Source organism: Metarhizium robertsii, assembly GCF_000187425.2.
Source record: "Metarhizium robertsii ARSEF 23 chromosome Unknown MAA_Scf_8, whole genome shotgun sequence".
Taxonomy (NCBI): domain Eukaryota; kingdom Fungi; phylum Ascomycota; class Sordariomycetes; order Hypocreales; family Clavicipitaceae; genus Metarhizium; species Metarhizium robertsii.
Genome location: NW_011942226.1, coordinates 1,356,825 through 1,378,604, shown reverse-complemented (window position 1 = coordinate 1,378,604; position 21,780 = coordinate 1,356,825). Strand labels below are relative to the sequence as shown.

The following is a 21,780-nucleotide window of genomic DNA, read 5'->3' as shown; positions in this document are numbered from 1 at the left end:
TCAAGGAAGATTACAGGATATGGATTTTGAAATTATCCAGTGGCTAGAACGGGTGCAATGTTGGACCAAGATGATACTACTATTGGTAGAAGAACTTGGATTTTTAGCTGTGGTAGTGTGTAGTACCCTTTGGTTGGGAACTTGGAACATGCTCGAAAGGTAGCCTCATCGTTGGTGTTTATTTCGACTTTGCCGACTCTGGTCATGAAACCCTCAATGGGAAAGTATTATTGTAGATGGACGTGAAAGAAAGGCAGCCCAAACCTTGACAAAGGTTTCAATGTGTGAGCGAGATGGTGTTGAACTGCATTGTGATTATTGTGGCATGTGACACGAGGCGCCTACACTTTTGTCCTTTGACATGGTTGGCAAACTTTTCCAAGAGATGGCTCCCGACGGGAACCAAACTCTATGTCAACCTGAAACACAGCTACCTGGGGTGTACTCCGTAGAAGCTTTGATGCAGCATTTCAAACAGCTATGCAGTTAACAAACGGTAGCAAAAGACGGTCTGGAATCAACGCCACTCTCATCGACCACCATTGTATCAGTTCTCAACGGCCAACGATTGTTTAGAATTGTGGCGCATGCAAAAATCAACCCACCCCGCCTGGTATACAGGGTCAACGGTATCAAATTATCACGGCACCAGGGCGTTGGATTACGGCATGTCGAGAGCACTTGCGGTGAGAGGAAGCCACCTAGTTCAGTGGCGTGGATGGTGAGTGCAGGATTTTGTGAGGGCCGGATAGATGTGCAGATAGGCTACGGCCCAAGCTTCTTTTCCTGCCACAAATTTTGTCACGATGATCGCATAGGGAGCTTACGCCTCCTTGCAAATGACCATGACTTGACGCTTCCGACCTAAGCGGAGGCACATCAAAGGGGCGCCTGACATTTTCTTGTCATGAGCATGATGGTCTTCATCACATCTCCTCAAATGAATACCAACAGATAAATATCACCTAGTCGTTGGAGAGAATCAGCTGCGCAAGCACTCATGACGCCGCATGGCTGGTGATGACACCAAGGCTGGCCAGCTCTCCAAGATAAGCCGAGTCGCCATTTCAGCCTTATCAAGGCATTCGCCCAGAGAGGAACAATCCAAGAGAGGCTGACACGGAACACGGCCCATTGGTCTGTCGCTTCCGCAACAAACATGTATGTATGTATGAAGTCTCCACACCATCTCGAGAACAATGGGATGCCCTCCCATTCATGGGCCGTATCGCAATCTTCATGACGCCACCCGGCAACACAAAGACGTCCTTCTTCGGCAAAGGTTTCCCTCACAGTGGATCTCCTACTGTACGTGTCAAAGACAGGCCACCGGGCGGCCCCGGGGTGCAGCGCGGTTTGTCCACGTCTGACGACCACCTAAGACATAAATATGCACGCCGCGTTTCAGGACTGGAATTCGCGTGGCTAGGATACGTGTAATTTGTTTTTCCTGTTTGTGGGCACGTATACATAAAGAGGAGGAAAACTCTTCTCCCAACTCCAGGTTTCCGACGCGGCAACTCTTCCACCTCAAAACCGGCCGCCTTCACTGTCTAGATAGCTGGAAACAGTGCATCGACCGTTGAAAATGTATTTCCAACTCTGGTGGCTTTTCCACCGGTGTCTTCTGAAGCACTTCAGATAGCCTGCTTGCATTCAGCAGACCATTCAACACCACCGCGTACCGCCGCCACCTGAACATCACGCCCTCATCTTGGCAGCCTCCAAAGCCACCACATCATCTACATGGCAACCTCTGCCTCAAAGCTAGTCCTCTCTCTCAGCATGTCTCGGGCGTATAACTGCCCTTCTCGGCCATTCTCATCTTTCAACTCTGAACACTCCATCCATCTATCCGCACAATGTACTCCATATACATCGCCTGTTGCGTCTTGCTGGGCCTGCTCTTCTGGATCCTGGACCTCGCCTACCCACGACCGTACGCCGGGATCCCTTACAGCAAGCAGGCAGCCAAGCGTCTCCTCGGAGATGTCCCGGACTTTGTCAAGTTCATCCAGTCGGGCCAGGACCCGGCACACTTTGGCATCGCGCAATGTCGCAAACTCAACTCGCCCCTCATCCAAGTCTTCCTGCGGCCCTTCTCGCGACCATTCATCTTTCTAGACGATGATCGAGAGGTGGAAGACATCCTGGCCACACGTACCAAAGAATTCGATCGAGCCCCTTCTACCGTCGGTGCCTTCAAGCCATTCTTTAAGCACTCGAGCATTCTGAAACAAACCACATCGGCATGGAGAGCCCAGCGCCGGCTATGGGCAGATACAATGAGCACCGACTTTCTCCGTCGGGTGGCGGCTCCCAAGATGCACAAGTATGCCTTGGAGCTGGTTGAGCTGCTCAAGACCAAGACAGCCATTGCCCGTGGCCGCCCGTTTTCCGTAGAAGAGGACTTTGATCTTGCCACGTTTGACATTATCTGGGCGTCTGTATTGGGCTCAGATTTGAACGGGGTGTCGAACGAACATGCCGGCATTCGAAGTGGCCTCGATTCCGTGGCCCAGCCCGAGTCGACGGATTCTCCCGCCGTGATGCCCCGTGTGCAGCGCGGGCAGATGTTTGTTGCCGCCGAGTTCTTCAACATGACCATGGAACAGTCTCTCTCGTCGCCTTTGCCAACGCTCCAGCATTGGATCTGGCGCCAGTTGCCGACGTACAAGAGGCACTGGGCAGTCAAGGAACAGATTGTAAACGATCTGATCAAGAACGCGCGACACCGGTTCGCACACTTTTCCGAGTCTCAAGTATCCGGCGACCAAGACACGTGCGCCATGGACTTGGTCCTGCGTCGCGAGTCTCTGGCGATTCAAAAATCAACCACGTCAAGTACTCTCACGCCTCCGACAACGGCAGAGGTCCACGACGAGCTATTCATGTTTCTGATTGCGGTACGTGCCACTTGAAAAATACATATAAATAAAATACCGCCTCTAACTCAGAACCAGGGCCACGAGACAACAGCAACCATATTAACCTGGTCCACCAAGTTCCTCACCAACAACCCTACAGCGCAGAACACGCTTCGCGCAGCGCTCCAAGACGCATTCCCCGAGTCATCCCCGTTACACCTCCCACCCGTAGAGGACCTCGTCGCCGCCAAGATCCCGTACATGGACGCCACGCTGGAAGAATGCGTCCGCCTAGCCAACATCACCCCTCGCCTCGTGCGAGTCGCCACCGTCGACACCCAAGTCCTGGGCTACCACATCCCCAAGGGCACGCAAATCATGTGCAGCCCCTACGTGGGCGAGGCCCCCTTCGACATTCCCGAGTCGCTGCGGACCCGTAAGTGCCAGGCGGCCAAGGACAATGTCGACCGCGGCTGGGGGCCCGACATGTCGCACTTTTGCCCGGAGCGGTGGCTCGACGACGCGGGAAACTTTAACCCCAGGGCGTTTAGGAGACTGGCGTTTAGCACGGGTCCCAGGGCATGTTTTGGTGAGAGATGCGTGTTTTTTCGTCTTCTTGGTGCCCCGGACTAACTGAGACACAATACACAGGCAAGAAGCTGGCCATGCAGGAGCTGAGGGTTGTTCTGGCGCTGTTGGTGCTGAGCTTTAGGTTTGAGGCTATTCCGGACGCGTTGAATGGGTACCAGGGCCGGACGAGGGCGTTGCATGCCCCGAGGCAGGGGTATGTGCGGCTGATGCCTCTTTGAGGGGAGTTGTGCGCTGGGGGGATAGATTCAGACTAGATGCCCAGTGTCGTTTACGAGGATTCTAGAATATCTAGTTGAAAAAGGCGTTTATTCTCGTCTGTCTGGACTGGTTCTGGTTTTGGATATTTTTCTGATATGTTGTCGGAAGGAGATGTACTTGCCTGTTAGCTATTAGCCGGTCGGTTCGGCAATGGACGGACTGCTTGATGAATTGTATGAAATCAGTAGGATTCTGGCATTCTATAGAGTTGGGCAAAAGCATGTTTGGCCCTTTTATCGGGGTAGGGCTGGAGTTGGTTTGAGAGCTGATATACTCCGTGGTGTAACCCAAGGGTTGGGCTATACAAGTTGACCAGTGAGTATATTGCGGCAAAATACTGATGATTTGGATAAATTTGAGCGTTTATGCTTGTTTGATGGGTGAAGTCTTGGTATTGTCTTGTCTGCATATACTACACGTTAATGAACTTCGCATTAGGGCAAATAACTTGGACGTACGTAATTGACTCAAGGCAAAACAAAGATTTCCCCGCATATGGCTCAATTGAGGCATAGTGTTTGGACTCGCCTTGTCTCGCAGTCGCAGTTCAAGCGTGACTCTCTTCGCATTGCTCAATAAATGCCTCGACTCCCTGTAGGGGTCGGCAGGTGCTGCAGTTACAATCCGATACCAAGGTCCTTTGCCCGGTAACTTGATTGGCTCCCCGTTGTTGTCGAATGCGGCCCAAATCGCTCTTATCAATCCAGATGGCCCAATTACGAGACATGACATGCAGGCCAGTGAAATGTGAGACCCTTATCGTACACCACTTTCGTACCGACTACTACCTTGCCATACCTTGCTTCCGGCAGCCCGTAAAGTAACCTGCTGTTTATGGTGCAGGAAAAACACAGAACCTTGCCTTAGGCATTCTAGTTGAAAGATTACGCATCGGCTTGATTCGATCAAATGGTGTTTCAGGGCCGCCTGCCAGAGAGATGTGTGAGCAAACAACGCGGAGCCCCGGATGGCTCTGGAGTTTTTGCATCTGCGATCGACATCCTTTGTTTTGCTCGATGAGTATGATTCAGCTGATATATGCTCATTGTCATCAACGTCACTTGGTAGATGCTCCATGCTCGACACACTTTATTTGACGTTGTTCTCTGCTACACTTTTGTCGCCCTCAACTGCATACTGTGACAACGAGCCGAAATTAAATCAACGCTCCAAGCCACGAGGCGCCAACTCCCGCCGTCCTTTTCGGTTCAAGCGTATTTGCGCACTGACGGTGGGTGCTTCCGGGCCATGGCGTTCCAAAACGAAGTCGACGACGAGGTCGAGTTCCTCCTGGCGCCCTTTCGCGACATTGTCAGCAAGGCCAAGGATGCGGCTCAGAATGCTGGCGATGAACAGCCGTCGATGCGCAAAGCGGCCGAGACTCTCTGCAAAGAGGGCCAGCGCGCGTTGAATCGTCTTGAGCCGCTGTGCAGCAAGATCTCTAGCCAGCACGGGGTCACTTTCACGAGGGCCATAAGGTCAAATGGTAATTCTGGAGCCATACAGGATCGTTGCAGCTATAGACTGACTAGACTGGGTTGCAGAGGACATTGGCAATTACAACATGGAGCTTACAGATCTTCTCTGGAGCTTCGACGACTACATCGCCATAGAGACCTTTGACCAAGAACAGTACACGAAGCTTCAAGCACTCTGTCGAAACGTCGCACCCAAGATTTACAATATCCTTGTGCAGAAGAATATTGAGCTTTTGTCCAAGATACCAGAGCCAGAGTCGCTGCTGCATATTGTCCCGGAATCGCCGCCCACATCACCTTTGTATCCCATGTCGCCGTCTTCATATACTTGGCAGCTAGATGGTAAAACGAACCCCGAGCCACTGATATTGACAAGTCCGTCATGGGGTGGCAGTCCGGCATCTCGTGGCAGCCAAAGCCAGCCAGGCCGTCTTACACACTCAAACACGGCCTACTCGAGCTCTACCACAGCCCCGGAATTGGCAGTGGGCAATCCGAGGCGTCAATCTTTCAGCAGTGGCCATTCTTCGGCGTCGTCCTCAAGCCCGTCAACTCGCGGCAATCCAAGGCGGCCAACTCTGCCGATTCGAACGCCGGAGGAAGCAAGTGTATATCTTGGCCAGCACTGGTCATTGCCCCAGCGCCTACCGTCTCGCGAAGCCTACGAAACCTATCCCCAATCAAGTCGTCTGTCTATTTCTGAAAGCGTGTCAACCCAGGAAGCCTCGCCGATTTATACCCTGGCAGGACGCCAACCTCCGTCCAAAGCCGTTCCGCCGACTCCAGCAGATGGCTTGCCGCCCAGCAACTGTGTCATTGATGAATCCAGTTCTATTTGCCAGTACAAAGGGTTTTGCTCCGGCGCAAAAGAGGTTCTCAAGGGAAACAGCGGCGTGAAGCGGAAACAAAAGCCCGTACAGAGGACGCTGTCGCGCGTAGTTGCAAAATGTACCAGCTGCGCCTGGGAGTTGGACTACGAACACATCGAAAACGACCAATCCAACAGAGGCAAGTGAATAATGGCCACCCTGCCACGTCTCTGCATTCCTGCTAACCAACGTTTTGTAGAAAGCGGCACCATGACCAGGCACGATGTGCATTTTCGGCTGCGGTTTCTGCAAAAGAGCCACGTTGCCGTGAAAAGAGCCGACGACAGGCTATACGGATGTATTTTCTGCGTTCGCAACGGGTACACTTTGGAAGAAAGCGATGCGACCATCTTCTTCTCGGCGGATGACTTGTTGGCCCATCTCGCACGACATGCGCGGCCGTTGCCGGTGATTCCCGGCATTGCCGTCGTGTACGGGACACGTGTGCCGCCGCACCTACAAAACAACCACGACTTGCATTTCAACGTTCCCCCCAAGCCGAATCCAGTACATGCGGAGAGCGCGGAAATCAACGGCCGGCCAACTGGCGTAGCCATGAGGGAGGTTCGAAGAGACGAGACGCAGCGAAGGATTGTAACCCTCAACCGCTTAGAGGAGTTGCAAGTGGCGATGGGAGCCAAGCTCACCGGAATTAAATGGCCGCCTCAATACAAGGGCCGGAAAGTGTTTGCCTGGCACGACGGCAATTTCGCCTCTGTCCCGTCTGATATTGTCATGTTGAATGCCCCCGTGGCCAGCGGCCTCAACGGGGCCGTGAGAACGGCAGTCAGCGCCCGGGCAAAGTGGAAGTTTTCCCCAAAGCACGGCAAGGATGGGTGGCTCAGGTTTGACAAGGGAGACGCCATTACCAATATTAGCTGTGGGTTTTCTTTTGGGATGCGGTATCGTGAATGGGACGCTGATCTGGGGAATAGGGCAACATCCCGACCATTGGTGTTGGTGCGGTACGACGAGAAACGGCGCATGGGGCATATTCCCGCAGGCGTTTCTTGATCCGAACACTGTGCAAGACGGGGGGCGTGGATATTTTTCTGTGGACTGACGACCGAGGTGTGAGGTAGTCGTCGTGGGCGTCACTGGAAGTTGCAGTTGTATGCAAAGCGGAAGCGGCGCCGGTTTGGTTTCTTATACATCTTGAAGTTTCTGGGAGTTGTACGGGCCGTGCTGACTGCGTGTATATAAGAGCGTGGCTTGACTGTTGTTTCTGCATATGCTGTAAATGGAAATAATTTAGTTTTGAACAGGTTGAACTGTGACAAGGGTTCAACATGGAAAGCTTGGAGCAAAAGGTCTCAATTCAATAATAATCTCGAAGGGTCTCTCAGGTCTTGAGTTACTATAAGTGGAGAAGGGAAGGGTAACCGCCTTATATATATAAAAGGAACGCCTAGGCCTGGGGTCCTTACCCGGGAATATATTCTAGCTGTGTAACTAATAAGTCCTGTATCGGCGAAGTCCCTTTGTTGGGCTTCACGATCTGTTCGGCCTTTTCCGTGTAGCATGAACCTTGATGCTTTGACTAGCTCCCAGTATAAAGCTTGAAATATAATAATGGTTCTCTCTTTACAATTGACAGTGTACGGAAGGACCTATATATATTAAAAATCAAGTATAGTTGTAAGCATGGATTTTATTATATCATGAACGAGCCGAAGTTGAGTCATGTCCAACTGGTGACTTATTCAACATGACTGTGAAGCGGTTCAGTCGCATGAGGAAACATGGCGTCCCAAAACACGTAAGAACCCAACTTCTTATCGATTCCATTCGCGTCATCTTCTTCCGTCAGAGCTCGAGATGCATTGTCTTTGATCAATTTACCAATCGTGCCCACCAGGACCAAGTTGGCACCTACAAACACAAACCTCTTTGCAAACGTTGTACTCACGCCAAGAATCATTCCACTGTCTACCGGAGCAATAAAGAACGTGTTTTGAATCAGCTAGCTATTCTCAAATGATAGACAGAAACAGACGCAAAAAGGTATAGTAAAGGACAGTCCGTGACATATCACCTCGCAACCCGAACCCTAACCCTTTACCAAATTCTCTCATCACGTCCCCCGCCAGGCTTGCCAAAGAGTCAAGGTGAACCGCATCCAGAGTCTTTATTCACCTTTCTTGCCGCTGCAGTCCACCCTGTTGCAGCACTGGTCCCCATTCGTCCAGATGCAGTTGTTCACGTCGGCCTTGAGATCGCAAGGCACCTCGGTGAACTGGAAGGCGACGCACATCTGCGGATCCTGCGAGTAAAAGGTCATGGCGGGAATGTCGGCCGGGCACGCCGGGCCGATGCCCTGGGTGAAGCCGCCCAGGCAATACTTGCCGCAGGGCCACTTGCTGATGGAGAAGTGGCCGGCGCTGGCAAAGGCCGGCGTGCGGCCGATGTGGTTGCCGTTGGCCGCGTTGTTGAGCCACTGGCCCTTGTTTGCGCCCGTCGCCAGGTCGCCGTACGTGTCGCGGATGTAGATCTCGTTCGAGGGGTTGACGGCCTGCCCGGGGGTGCACTTCTCGTCGGCGCAGAGCTGGAACTTGCCGTATCGCTGGATCATGCTGTCCGGGGCGGCGTAGTAGACGTTGTCGTTGTGGAGGCCGAGTCTGTTGCCGTTTTCCGCCGTGAAGATGTAGCATTTGCCTAAGTACGTGTAAAGAGTATGGTTAGTTGCCGTTGCTTTCTTGGATACTTGATATTGCTCGTAGACATACCCGTCTCCAGGCCGGACGTGCACTTGGGCTTCGGCTTGCAGTTTCCATCCGGACCTTCCACCATGCCCTCGGGGCAGACGCATTTGCCGCCGACGAGCACCTTGCCGTTCTTGCACACCTCCTTGCACTGGGTTCCGTCAAACTCGAAGCCCGTTGGGCAGCAGTGATAGCCGACGGCAGGGCTGCCCACCAGGTCGTGGCCATCGGCGCAGCAGTCGAATGCCGTCTGTGGGCTTCCTAGAAGATGAGTTCCCGGGAGGCAGCACGCAAAATACTTCTTGTCCGCGCTGAGAACGGGAGATGTGCCGGCCGAGCTGCAAGACCTGGTAATGGTGCAGTCCAGGCCCTCTTCGCAGTCGGGGTCCCTGTACGTGATGCTCTTGCCGTCAATCTTGGCGTCAGGCCCGACGTCATACGTGGGAACGTTCTTTTTGTAAACCTTGGCCTCGAAGAGGGAGACCTGGAAAAGAACGGCAAGGAGCGTGAGCTGGATATTCTTCATCTTGGAAGAGTTGTGATGAATGGTAAGAGTGGTTCTGATGAGTGCGTTTTGTTTCCTGTTGATGAAACCAATTTGCTTCTTGTTGCGATGACTAGAACTGGATCCTGCCTTTCTTTTATACTTGAAAGAACCCTGGTATCCTTGTGAGGCCCGGAATAGTCCCCGCTTCCCAGGGTCGTATTCTTACCGAAACTCACCATTTCAGACGCTCAGTTTACATTGTTGAGTCTGTCACGAGCTACAATGTGATGGTCGAGAGACCATGAGGCGCATGATCAGCTATAGACGGCCTGGCTGGCATCATGTCTCATAGCCAGGACGGCTGCCCATCAGCTACGAGAGGGTCGTGCTGCTGTACCGTCAGTTCCAACTCGTTGATTTGATGCCACAGCATTTGGAGGAGATGGTCACACTTCCTAGGCTCTTCAGAGTCTGGACCTTGACTCCTCCGACTGTCCGTCATGCCATGGTTCCTAATACAGTAACCTGGCCTCGGTCGAGGCGTTTACATGACCGTATACGGCACACATCCTAGAAATAATGCGTCAGACAGATTATTCCGCTAGGTCATCAGGACATAGAAAAAGTGAGGGTCTCATCTTATCCGGTCCATCGCCAAATCCCGTTGCCGTCAAGGTGCCGACAAGGTTACACTGCGGCGGCATTGTGGCTGGCTAACAACCCCCTTCCGGCGGCATGCATTCCGACCCTGGCAGGAACCTTCCCCATGTCTTACCCAAAGCACGACGGTTTTCTGCCCTTGACGGACCATGTCTGCCTAAACGGCAGTTGTGGCGTGAGGAGATCGGCGGTTAGCCAGCATCGCCGACATGGAAGCTCCAAGGCTGTGTATGCGGCCTGGTCCCTGGATCACGGATGGCTGCTTACACACATTGCCAGATGACATTGGTCTTGGAAATATTCGAGCGTCATCTGGCGTTGATTTCTGTGACGGGTCATACAGTACAGCATCATGCAAACCACGATAACATCATTCAGAGAACGACTCTATGTTTTAGTTTGTGATGGTGGCTGCCTCGTCGTCGCTCATAACAGCCACCTGACCTTCTGTCCGCTCGAGGCAGAACCATGGTGTCACTTTGTGCATGAAATCTGGGGCTAAAAATAGGGCGAGTCACCATGTTTTGAGCCAATGGCTTGTTGGCGTTTTGGTTGCCTTGTCTTGGAAGCACAATGCCACATGACTGTTGCGTATCGGACAACAAGAGACGCCATGGGCAACCAGTGTAACGAATTATAGCAACGTGCGAACCATAGAGCCGAGTTATGGGCATCATTTTCTCCTCGCGCGGCACCAACTGAAACGTGCGTGGCATGTACGTACCCTCTTTGCCAGAAACAAAAAGGGTATGCCTATACGATTAATACACGGATGGAATACACCACGATAGTTGAATCTTTTTCTCCACGGCCCAACAGTTTGACCCAATAAGTGCTCGTAAAAACGGCCAAGTATCAGAATTTTTCATGCCCGATGCTAGATGGCACTGGCAATATCTTGGGTCCTCTTATAGTTGAACGAAATTCAAAACCCAGCTTCTGGTGACCAAAATCCAAAGATGATATTCAATCAACCAAAATCTGGTCTTATATGTGCCTTCACGCAATCTACATGACCACGAGGACCCCTCATATTAGCGTCTCAATTCTATAGTATCCTTTGCCCTTCCTAATGAGAACCAGTTCCAATGGATTACCGTGACTGTGCCGCCACATTACGTCCAACGCCCCTTGAGCCATGTCTGTCTGTATTATAAAGTTCAGAGACTGCTTCAAATTAAGTGCTAGGACAGACCAATAAATACCAAATTATCGACCGTTGTAATACCTGCTCAAGAGAATGTCTCATGAGCGAAAGACCAGCATGTTTGACAATTTTCAATTTGCAATCTGCCGCTTGTCCTTGCATTGAATTGGTACCGCCTCACAGAAGAACAGTCCCAGGAGCTGATTTCTGTTTACAAAAATTGCTGTTCTGGGAGTCTCCCGCGTTTTCTCTTTGACTGGCAGGCCGTCAGCGTCCTGCCAAACCAGCAGTTGCCGTTTCAGCATTGACCACGGGATCTTGCAACATGTACTGCACCGTCACCATTGAAGATGGACTCCAAGCTCTTGTCCGAAGCCGGTTCCGCATCAAAAGACCAACGACGGGCTTTTGGTTATGGGTCATCTCGCCTGATTCACACCGATTCCGAAACTTGCTGGCACGGGGAGATGGGGATGCGGTCCGTACATCGCCACAACCTTTGTCGAGGCATGGCCCAGATCTTGTTGGAGTTATCTAAGCCAATGTTCCTGGCCACCGGATCCTGGGATGGGAGTTGGGAGTCTGGAAAGTGACCAAGAGGCTATGAACCGTCAACATGAAGAAACTTGTACGAGTTGGAAATTGCCCCCTAAAGTATTCACCGATTTTCGCTTCAGAACGGCATGTGAATACTTGCAGGAACTAGCAATACAGCAACGTCTTCACTGACAGTAGTAGCGGAATAATGCCATCAAGGAGGAAATGCCTGCTTTCATTCAAGCCAAGATGCAGCGGGCTAGGGAGAAGACGCCGGACAGACACGAGATTTGATGAAACTGCTCATCTTTAGCTGATCAACTATGGCGTACGTAAACAGAGCTAGTGCAGTACGTAGTAGTTCCTACAGACAGACAGGCTTCGCTGGATTCGGGCAATAGCCGGGCCCGCGACCGTTATGGACCGGGATATGTGAGACCTGCGTCTTCCCGGTGCTGCTTCTCCGGCCTTGACCGCGGCATCTGGCATGGGAAACAAGCAGTCGTTGCAGCCTCGCATCTTTGTGCAACTGCTTCCAGAGCCTCGTGACCACTTTGCATGTCTCTGCAAGAACAGGCAACGTACATGTGCCGCTGCTGTCTCAGGAGTATGCGCCAAACAAGTACAGCTGCGGGGGACGGGCCGTGTCTGCCAAGTTACTTGACTTCCGACGAGCCGACAATGACAGAAAGAGTCAATCCATCATTTAGGCAGCCATTGTACATACATATGTGATCATGGGTTGACCAACGGTAGTCATACCTAGGTTGCCACCCACGCCTTGAACCGGGAGACGAAGGGGAAACCGTGTTCGCGCTCTGCGAATACCATGCCGTGACTCAAATCAGGCCAGATTCGGCTGAATGTCCTCGTCTTGACCAAGTCATGCCCCCGACGATGCAGCCTCGCCGGGAAGTTCCCCGTCGTGGTGCAACACGGGCTGCAAAGACATGCATGATGAGCCCTCTTTGGCCGCTGTGCAGCAACCCCCTCGTCAACACACATTACACAGCATACGCAGGAGCAAGTAATATTAGTATACATGTACGTAAAGAAAATCGGCCATGTTGCCTCTTTGTGCCTTTGTTCCCCGCATCAACGCCTCCCGGTCTCGCCAGTCATGCGGACCCGGGTGAGACATTGATGCTTCATGTATTGCCGCACAGCACAATGTATCAAGCTGCCTGGAGTTGCCGGCCGGTCTCCCTGCCGTTGTATGTACATACATGTGTGTATCGTGAGGCGGTCCGGGGACCCGAAAGGGCAACAATATCACCAATGTCACATCAATACTACACATGCCTCGCGTCCCGCGTCATGCGAGGCTGTTGCGCCACCGCTCACCCGGTGTCTCGGCATCATGGCAGACGGACCAATCTCATTCTCCCCTCGTTTCGTCCGGCGGGCGGACGAGTACAAGTCCCTATGCGCCTCGTCTCAACCAGGCCCAATGCACCCCGGCGGCCTGTCGCTGCTCGGGCTTTGCTGTGCCACCAACCGCCGACGCACACTTGGAGCCCGTCCTCTTGCACCCAGGGGGGCAGCCGGTGCCTCTGGTGTATTGCCACTTGAAGTACAGATCCGTCTCGTTGGCCAAGACGCCCCCGGCGATGGCTGTCGTGGCCCCCGGGAGCTCGGTCGTGTACTTGAACAAGTCGCGGGCAGGCAGCGTCATGATTTCCCAGTTGTAGGCTCTGAGCGACTGGATTGTCGTGCCAAAGATGAGCTCTTTGAAGCCGGACCAGCGAATTGCCGCCGCGCACATGGGGCATGGCTCCGCGTTGGTGTACAAGGTGAGGTCGGCCCAGGCGTTGAGGGCCTCGTGGCCGGACAGCTTGTACGGTCCATGGGGGTCTGTGAGGATGGCGGTGCAGTTTTTGATTGCGGCCGTTTCTCCTGACTCTCGGTGGTTAGCTACATTCTTGTTTTTCATGGGGAGAGGGCTATTACCATGAAGGGTTGGGTTGCCGGACTCAATGTCGTTGGCTCCGACGCAGACGAGCTCCCCCAACCCGCCTGCTGTGTGGTTCACAATGACGGTTCCGAAGGCCTCTGTAGGACATGGATTTCCCGTGACCTCGAAGAGCGCAGCATTGGCCCTTCTCATCCAGTAGTGTCGCGTCTCGATGGGGATGTCGTGGATGGAAGAGGCTCTACTTAGCTTCGCAGTGACGAGGCCGGTGGCCATGGCCGTGGTTAGATAGTAGATGAGGGTATGCATCTCTCTGATACTTTCGATTGCGACGAAAGGCCTTGTACTGGAAGAAAGGGAAAAGGAAAAGAGTTGTGGAATCCAACGCAGGGTTGCCTGAGATCAAGGTTGTGGCTTGGTTGAGCAGCGGGCCGCAAGCGCAGATGAATCCAGAACCGGAAATGCATCGACGGTACTTGATTTGATGGCCGCAGCCCATGAGCTAATCATTGTATGAGTGCGACTTTGGGTAATGACGTGACACTATGCGACATGGACTGTGTCATCATAGACGCTGTGCACGCCAGTGGAATTTTCATGTTCGCTTTTAGCTTCAACGTTCAGCGTCGACTGAATGGCGACAAGAGCAACACTGGCACTACTTGTAAAAAATTGTAGCCGTCATATTTTTCCTGGTTCCGTCCAGAGAGGTCAATTCTTGCAAAGCGGCAGAGTTGGTGATTCTATCACGTTGCGAATTCCCCTTGTCCCGAGTGTATAACTCAACATTTCTGCACAGGTCACTGGCAGATGTTCAGTTGGCTCGACAAAGTAGAGCAGAGGTTTGTGCACCATTTAGCCTATAAATACCTCGTCACTGACTCACAACCCAGAAACGAGCCTGGAGAAGCTATAGAACTGGCCTCCCATGCCGCCTTGTGATGCGTCGAACCCTTCCTATAAAAGTGTAAAGTTGCGGTCATGCCTCAGACCAACAGCTCGAATGTAGCCTCGTTCCAAGTGGGCTGTCGATCCCTGTGCGCGTTTAGCTCATCATGATGTATATGGTGAAATACCATCTTTGACAGGCAGGGGAGTTCTGTGCTTTGGAGAGGAACCCTCATTTTGCTGTACATGGACCTAGTGTACGATATTTTTACATGTGTACCTCCCCAGACATGTATTACAAGCATTCGGAAAGCTCCTCAGGTCTATTAATAAAATTAATCGGAAACCTCTGACATGACCAAAATCAACCATCTGTAAGCCTAGGGTTTTACAGCTAACAGGTTAGAGCATGCTTTAAAACAAAACAGACTACCAGATTTCGGACTACTTTCAGATAAATAATCATCCATGTCACTACTACGTGAGCTAAAATTCCACAAAACCAAGCATATCGCGAATCCACATGCTTCGCAGATGACTTGCTGCTTCAAGAACCGCTTTAGAAACATTTTTCACAGAGTTTCCCATTCAGCTTCTCTAATCTCTTCCTCATCACTTATCATATCCCAGACATCCATTCCGTCTTGCTCAGCCCTATTACGTGGCCTAGGTCGTGGCCAAAATGGAGGCGGTGTTTTGGGAGGCGACGGGGGAGGACTTGGCTCCGGGTCGTTGTCATCAGCGCCACTGGTCCAACTTTCATCTGACATGGTCCTTTGCGATTCCTGAATGGGACCTAGTATACCGTTGATCACATTTATCAGCGCTTGGGGGGTGTTTTCGTGTTCGCTCGCGTCAAGCATCGAGAAGAATGTATCATGTGAGACGGCAGAACTTGAACCAGAGGAACTTGAAACTTCGATAGAGTCAGGAAATTGAGACCCAACCATTTTGCTCAAAATGACGTGCAACGTACTCGAAAAGATGGAACTCAGCGTATCATAGGGGCTAGGGACAGTAGTATCAGACGCTTCCATGCTGGCTGCAGTCGTGTCCGAGCCGCTGCCAAACTTGAAATGGGTGTCTGGATTGTTGGGGATTTGAGATTGGGCGTTGTGTTCCTTGGAGCTTGGAGGGTCATGCGGGAGGCATTATATATCTGAGCTTGTGATGGGCCGATAAAGCATCAGGTGGAAGTGGGAGAAACTTGTGTTAGCTGTGATGATCAAACTGTCACATCATGATGATAATCACCTAAACATGGCGGTACCACGTTTGCTCCATCATTTTCTTCTCTTGTACCACCATGTGTTACATACTGGGGCATGGTTTTTTTAATCTGGTTGTGGAATTAAAGTCTGGAGTAGTAGTATTTATCTCTGTTCGTCTCGAGTAGTGGTATCGAACAGAAACAAACACCACCACTCGAGAGTTCTAATTCCACAACCAGATTGAAAAAAACATGGCCCAATATGTATCATTCTTCGCACCATGGAGAACGATCTATTTTGAACAAAAATAAATTCACTGTCTGTGCAAACGATGGCTCTGATACATCCATGTGTACCTCTGTCCGACCATGGCCCAACTCTATTCACAACTACAGGTTGGCGAGGGCCGTACGCCGCCCAACGTCGATGTCGGCCATCCTGCATCTGCTACTGTGACGAGGGTCTTACGAGGCTCGGAACGCAAAGGTTCAATTTCAAAGATGATCTCAAAGAGTGTCAAAAGTCCTTGGTTTTCTAAGAGGAAGGAAGGGAGCAGTGATTACTATATATACAAGAAGGGAACGCGTGTGCCTAGGGCCCTTGCCCGGGCACGTGTTTAATTTGTGTAACTAACAGGTCCTTTACCGGTGAAGCCCCTTTGTTGGGCTTCACGATCTGTTGGGCCCTTTCCGTGTAACAGCCATTGTGATAGCTCACAACACCAACCAAACTGCATATCAGCCATACTGATGTATGAGAAAATGGGAGCTCCTCAGCTTCACACACACCATCATATTGATGAGGGCCGATCAATGAAAAAGCGTTTTATTAAATGCGACTGCGCTCACCAGGCTTGCGCCATGCCCCGGACGCTGTCATCTCACCTACGGTCTGCAAAGCACACCGGCACTCCATGATCAGTTCAACCAGTCAAGTAGCTTTCTCATGTCCGGCTGTTCCTTCAAAGAAACCTAAAGGTACCCATCTCGGTGCCCGACCAACCCAGCAGCGCAGTCACACCGGCGCTTGCTCACCGTCCAGCCGCCCCAATTCGCTCTTCACGCAAGAGGGGTAAGCAAGAGGCGCATGATTCAATGTTTGATGTTACGTCAACTGGAGCTCTTCACCTCACTCATTGGATCCGAGCCCCGTGGCTCCTTTTCACTGCATCGCGACACAAGCTCGTCTTGTAAATCCGTGGTTACCAGCGCAAGCGGCCACATATCAGCAACTTCGGCCTCTAGTGCCACAACGAACGTCTACGTATTGTCTTTCTACCTTTTTCTCCGTCAGAACAAAAGGGAGATTAGTGGGGGGAGAAAGAAACGAGTTTATTTAATCTATGATTCGTATAACTGGCTCTACGTCAGCGTTGCATAAAACCTGCCAGACTCCCTGAACGATGGCGTGGGGGTTTGTCTCAGGTTCCCACCATCTCGAGATGTCTCGTCAATCTCGCTGCATAAATGTCTCTCACGCTCGATTACTGGCGGGCTTCGAGCCGCAAAGCCAATTGGTAGCTTTTAAACGTCTTCCATGACATGGCCAAAGGATCATTTTGCCACAATCACCACCTTTTGTAGTCGATAGTCTGACATTTTGACAATCAAGACTCTCAGAAGGACCATTATCTCAAGGGGGGAAAAAATAAAAAAAAATACTAGAGTTGAAATGAAAGCAGCATCTCTTCATCAAAAGCGCCACGTCTGGGGCAAGCGGTGGCGGTCGTCGACAACATTCGGCATTGTGTGCATTTCGATTTCTCTATTCGCAGGTACGTCACATCCGCTCTACGGCACGGCTTGCTTCTATTTTCGATGCATTTAGGACGAGACTGTTTTATACTGAGCTTTCCAGAATGCATCATCAACTAACTCGGCGTTTTGTGTTGTTCGAATGTTAGAAAGCTTCCTCTACAGCTTCATTATTCCCATCTTGCCTTATATGCTGGAAGAGCGAAATCATGTAGATCCATCGGATATCCAACGGCTTACTTATCAAATCCTGACTCTCTACGGGGTTGTTTCACTTGTGTCTTCCATCTTCATCGGGCAGCTTGCAGACTTGGCCACGACGCGGAAGATGCCACTGGTGGCGGCTTTAGTTGTTGCGATTATCGGAACTTTGGCCGTCGCCGCCGCGACAGATGGTATGCCGCCACGGTCTTCTCATATTTTTTATAAGATATACTTCTAATACATGGCTTTCTAATTAGTATCGGTGATTTACGTTGGCCGAGCGCTTCAATCCATTGGTGCAACAGCAGCATGGATCGTCGGCGTGGCCACCCTCCGAGCCTCAGTCGGCGCTGAGCACATGGGCAAGGCGTTTGGGTTCATGTACAGCTGTATAAGTATAGCAGAGCTCTTGGGGCCCGCCATTGCAGGGGTGTTGCTCTCTCTCACCGGCTACTGGATGGCTTGGGGGAGTGTATTTGTCGTTGTGGCGATGAATATCGCAATGAGGCTCGTCATGATAGAGGGTTCTGACGCCAGCATCGCCCATGAGGAGTCCGACAATACGGCCTCAGTGCCAGACGAAGAATCGCCCTTGATATTTGGTTCGAACGACCAATCAGATGGTGAATCTGAAGAAGTTTCCATAGAAGAGCCTGCGGCTACGGCAGCGACCGCATTCTTTAGGGTCGTTCTTACTCAGAGAAGGGTTGTTATTTCTATGTTGTGTTCCATTGTCCATTCTATTATGGTCGCCAGCTACGGCACCACCATTCCCACCCATGTCAAGTTTGCATTCGGATGGGACAGCTTACCGACTGGTCTGCTGTTTGCGCTCCTGCAGCTTCCCATCATTCTTTCCAGCCCTGTCTATGGCTGGCTGAGGGACAGAGTCGGTACAAGAAAGCCTACGGCTTTTGGATTCGCCTCGCTGGCTCCTCTTTTGTGGCTCCTCGGTGCTGCAGATCAGAAACAGTTTCCGTGGGCTTCTTCCGAGGCTTCTGCCAAATTCACATATGTGGCAGCAGTTGTCGGCATAGGAAGTGTCACGAATCTGACAAGCACTGTCAGCGCTTTTGAGATTACCTGTAAGTACAACGTCATACCATGGCCTTCATGATAACAGACTAGCAATATAGGCTGACCCGGGCTACTCGGAAACATGCAGGCGTTGTGGACGAATTTGAGTCCAAGCAGCCAGGCATATTCGGGCCTGGCGGGGGCTATTCAAGATGCTACTCGCTTTCCAATCTGGCCTTTGCGGCAGGTCTGCTGCTTGGGCCTCTGTTGTCCGGTGCCTTGGCCGATTCTGTGGGTTACTATCTTATGAATACGATTTTGGGCAAGTAGTTGCCTCCCATTTATTGGTACCCCATTTTCTGACAAAGTCAGCTTGCCTTTGTGTCGGCATGTCCTTTTTGGCATATACCCTCTTAGGAGACAAATCCACCGTCGTGAGTGAGGCCAATAGCGGTGAATAGTTGCACGGATTGCATAGCATCCTTGACATCTAGCCGATACTTGGTAATATCAACAGCAGCCCAAAACCTATCAACGCCGGCTGATATCTATCAACAGCTGCCAATATCCATTAAATCTCTTTTCCGGAATACCTTCTTTTTGCACCTCCCCTCAAGACTTATCATGAGAACGTCCGATGCTGGGCTTCACATGCCACCCTGTAGGTGCAGTCCGCGATACTCTACACTTCACCTGGTTATGAGACTGAGAGGAGCGGCTGCTTCGGGAAGATTTCGCAATAGTCGAAAGGAGGCGCATTTCTAGTGTTAGCTCGCAGCAAACTCTGTGAAACAGAATAATCCTAGACTGCCGCCAGACATCAGAGCGCAGAATGCACAAGTGAAGATGCAAAACATGTGATTCTGTGATCCCCACTCTATTGCCCAGTCCCGTCGTGTTCGTATTCGCATTGCCATGAGGACTCTCTGCCAATCATCCGCCTCCATTCTGTCAGCCTACTATTGAATCTACCAGGTCTCCCCAGAGGCTCGGGCCCGATTGAATTCTATGTAAATTGGAGATGTTTCGCATTCGCTTTCCTTTGAACCGTTCTGATGGGAAGCCTACATGACCCCTCATTTTGTTCCGATGCTGTCGACTCGCCATGCCGAGGCTTTGTAACGTCCGACGATGCATATGGCGTTTCGTCTTCCTCGATTACTACTACCGTGGGAGGCAGATTAGGTAAAATTGTGTCCCAGGCCGGCCTCTATTGAGGACTTCGCCTTGGTAAATAATATGGGTGAATGGAGACTGAAAATGTCACCGAAGCTCCGTCCCAAAGGACCTATAAATTCTTCCACCACATACGGGACAAAGTAATACCATCAGTCATGAAGCAAATAAACCTTGGAAAAACGTACCATCATGATTCTTTGGAGAACCATGTTTGTCGAGTTTTTGAGCAGTTGCGCTACACTATGGGCACTGCTTAGCAAGCTGTCATGGCCAGCCATATTCTTGATAACTCTTATACTTTACGTCTTGACATGCTCCCTTTTGCGATTCAGGAGCCTCCGTTCTATGAAATCCCGATTCAACTTTCCCGATAGGGCATCTTTGGCTCGAATGACCGGTTCAGAAGCGCAGGCAATCATCGAACATGCTTATACCTACGAGTTCCCTTTATTCTTTGGCCTCTCATTAGCATATGCGCAGATGAAGGTAAGATAGTACATTACTCATGTATACTTGACTCTCTGACTGTTTTAGACGTATGCCATTCAAAATATTGCAAAACTTCTAGCCGCGACAGGTAATCTTTCCAAACAGAGCAAAGTGTCCAAGAGGTAAGCCGGGAGTGACAAACCCGCCTTTGAGAAACTTGGGCCCTAACACCGCCCTCAGGTTCGAAGACACGGCACTCATTTTTGCTTGGTAAGTCGAATATATGTCTTTTTTCTCCCCCAGACAAACATATGGCGGTACTGATGCCTCTAGTTTCATGCTCTTCCCCCCGGATTCCCCCCAGCTTCACGGCGCGGTGGCTCGAATGAACTACCTGCACGGTCCCTACATTCGGTCGGGCAAGATCCAAAACGAAGATCTACTATATGTACTGTACGCGGCTATGAGCGAGCCCGTACGATTCATCCGATTGTACGAATGGCGAGAGCTTTCCATGTTCGAGATTGCCGCGCAGGGTACTCTTTGGAAGATGGTCGGCGACATGATGGGCATCAACTACACCGAGGCCCTTGGCAAAGACAACTGGAAAGACGGACTCGAGTTCATGGAACAAGTAGAGCAATGGGCGCTACACTACGAGACTGATCGGCTTCGACCGTCGCATCCTAGTCGGCAACTGGCAAACGCCCAGCTCGACCTCCTCACATCCATATTTCCCAGCTTCATGCGGTCTTTGATGCGGCAAATGGGTCTTGTCATGATGGGTGACAAGATGCGTTGCTCGTTTGGGTACGTCAATGTCGTCGTGGCTCGTCCCCTGGTGAACCATGATGCATCTGTCTGACTTCATGTGGCCAATAGCTTTCCGGAACCAAGCACGGCGATTTCGGCACTTACCCTCACCCTTTTATGGCTGCGGCAAATCATGATGCGCTTCTTGATGCCCCCTCGGCCAACTAGCCGTCGCTACGTCACGGACCCCGATCCCATAACGGGTCGCATGTACAGCACTCACTATGTCAAGGAGCCGTGGTATAATCAGCCGACTACATGGGCGCGCTGGGGTCCCGCGGCATGGGCGACTTGGGTATTTGGCGGCATGTTGCCCGGTGATGGCGGTCAGGAGATGAAGCCTGATGGGTTCTTGTTCGAGGATATTGGGCCAAAGGCAAAAATGGGCTTGGGTGCCGAGGAGACGAGGAACATACAGGAGGTTGTTCATGCAGCTGCCATGGCTTCGGGACGGTGTCCCTTTGCTTTGAAAGAATAGGAGCGGCGGGCTTTGCCATTTTGGTTATTCAACGTGGAGCAACTTGCGACGTTCAGCGAGTTTAAGTTGTAGATGTGGCACTTTAGTTGAATCCTCTGCCCCTAGTATTGAAAACGAAGATCCTTATTAAGCTTGAAATGGTGGCTACAAGTTCCTGAATAGTGCATGCTGAATTGCGTGCGTCGTTTACGTCCATGTTTCCACCATGCCACCATACACCAGCTCGTTTTCTCAACTTCAATTCTGCACGAGTTTGGAAACTCTGCGGGCAATGATGCGCAAATTCTTCCACTGGGAAA

General features: G+C 51.3%; 7 protein-coding genes across 7 annotated transcripts; 4 read left to right on the top strand and 3 right to left on the bottom strand.

Annotated features, from left to right (window-relative positions):
• Positions 1–1,862: 1,862 nt before the first annotated feature.
• On the top strand, positions 1,863–3,676 carry MAA_01198 (Cytochrome P450 CYP5272C1; the record flags this gene model as incomplete). The annotated part of the gene is made up of 3 exons (XM_007819196.2): positions 1,863–2,906; positions 2,964–3,456; positions 3,519–3,676. The coding sequence occupies 3 exons, from the start codon at positions 1,863–1,865 to the stop codon at positions 3,674–3,676; spliced, it is 1,695 nt and encodes a 564-aa protein (XP_007817387.2).
• Positions 3,677–4,964: 1,288 nt separating this feature from the next.
• Positions 4,965–7,077, top strand: MAA_01197 (SH3 domain-containing protein; the record flags this gene model as incomplete). Its single annotated transcript, XM_007819195.2, has 3 exons — positions 4,965–5,202; positions 5,261–6,206; positions 6,267–7,077. The coding sequence occupies 3 exons, from the start codon at positions 4,965–4,967 to the stop codon at positions 7,075–7,077; spliced, it is 1,995 nt and encodes a 664-aa protein (XP_007817386.2).
• Positions 7,078–8,191: 1,114 nt separating this feature from the next.
• On the bottom strand, positions 8,192–9,291 carry MAA_01196 (cysteine-rich secreted protein; the record flags this gene model as incomplete). Its single annotated transcript, XM_007819194.1, has 2 exons — positions 8,192–8,718; positions 8,790–9,291. 2 exons carry the CDS (start codon positions 9,289–9,291, stop codon positions 8,192–8,194), a joined length of 1,029 nt encoding a protein of 342 aa, XP_007817385.1.
• Positions 9,292–13,019: 3,728 nt separating this feature from the next.
• On the bottom strand, positions 13,020–13,784 carry MAA_01195 (cytosine deaminase; the record flags this gene model as incomplete). Its single annotated transcript, XM_007819193.1, has 1 exon — positions 13,020–13,784. One exon carries the CDS (start codon positions 13,782–13,784, stop codon positions 13,020–13,022), a length of 765 nt encoding a protein of 254 aa, XP_007817384.1.
• Positions 13,785–14,968: 1,184 nt separating this feature from the next.
• MAA_11511 (Homogentisate 1,2-dioxygenase) lies at positions 14,969–15,433 on the bottom strand (the record flags this gene model as incomplete). The annotated part of the gene is made up of 1 exon (XM_011413505.1): positions 14,969–15,433. One exon carries the CDS (start codon positions 15,431–15,433, stop codon positions 14,969–14,971), a length of 465 nt encoding a protein of 154 aa, XP_011411807.1.
• A 1,845-nt stretch (positions 15,434–17,278) lies between these two features.
• On the top strand, positions 17,279–18,912 carry MAA_01194 (Major facilitator superfamily domain protein; the record flags this gene model as incomplete). The annotated part of the gene is made up of 4 exons (XM_007819192.1): positions 17,279–17,381; positions 17,511–17,756; positions 17,823–18,650; positions 18,731–18,912. The coding sequence occupies 4 exons, from the start codon at positions 17,279–17,281 to the stop codon at positions 18,910–18,912; spliced, it is 1,359 nt and encodes a 452-aa protein (XP_007817383.1).
• A 1,056-nt stretch (positions 18,913–19,968) lies between these two features.
• On the top strand, positions 19,969–21,481 carry MAA_01193 (67 kDa myosin-cross-reactive antigen family protein; the record flags this gene model as incomplete). The annotated part of the gene is made up of 5 exons (XM_007819191.2): positions 19,969–20,247; positions 20,296–20,372; positions 20,431–20,460; positions 20,524–21,000; positions 21,073–21,481. The coding sequence occupies 5 exons, from the start codon at positions 19,969–19,971 to the stop codon at positions 21,479–21,481; spliced, it is 1,272 nt and encodes a 423-aa protein (XP_007817382.2).
• Between the last annotated feature and the right edge of the window lie 299 nt (positions 21,482–21,780).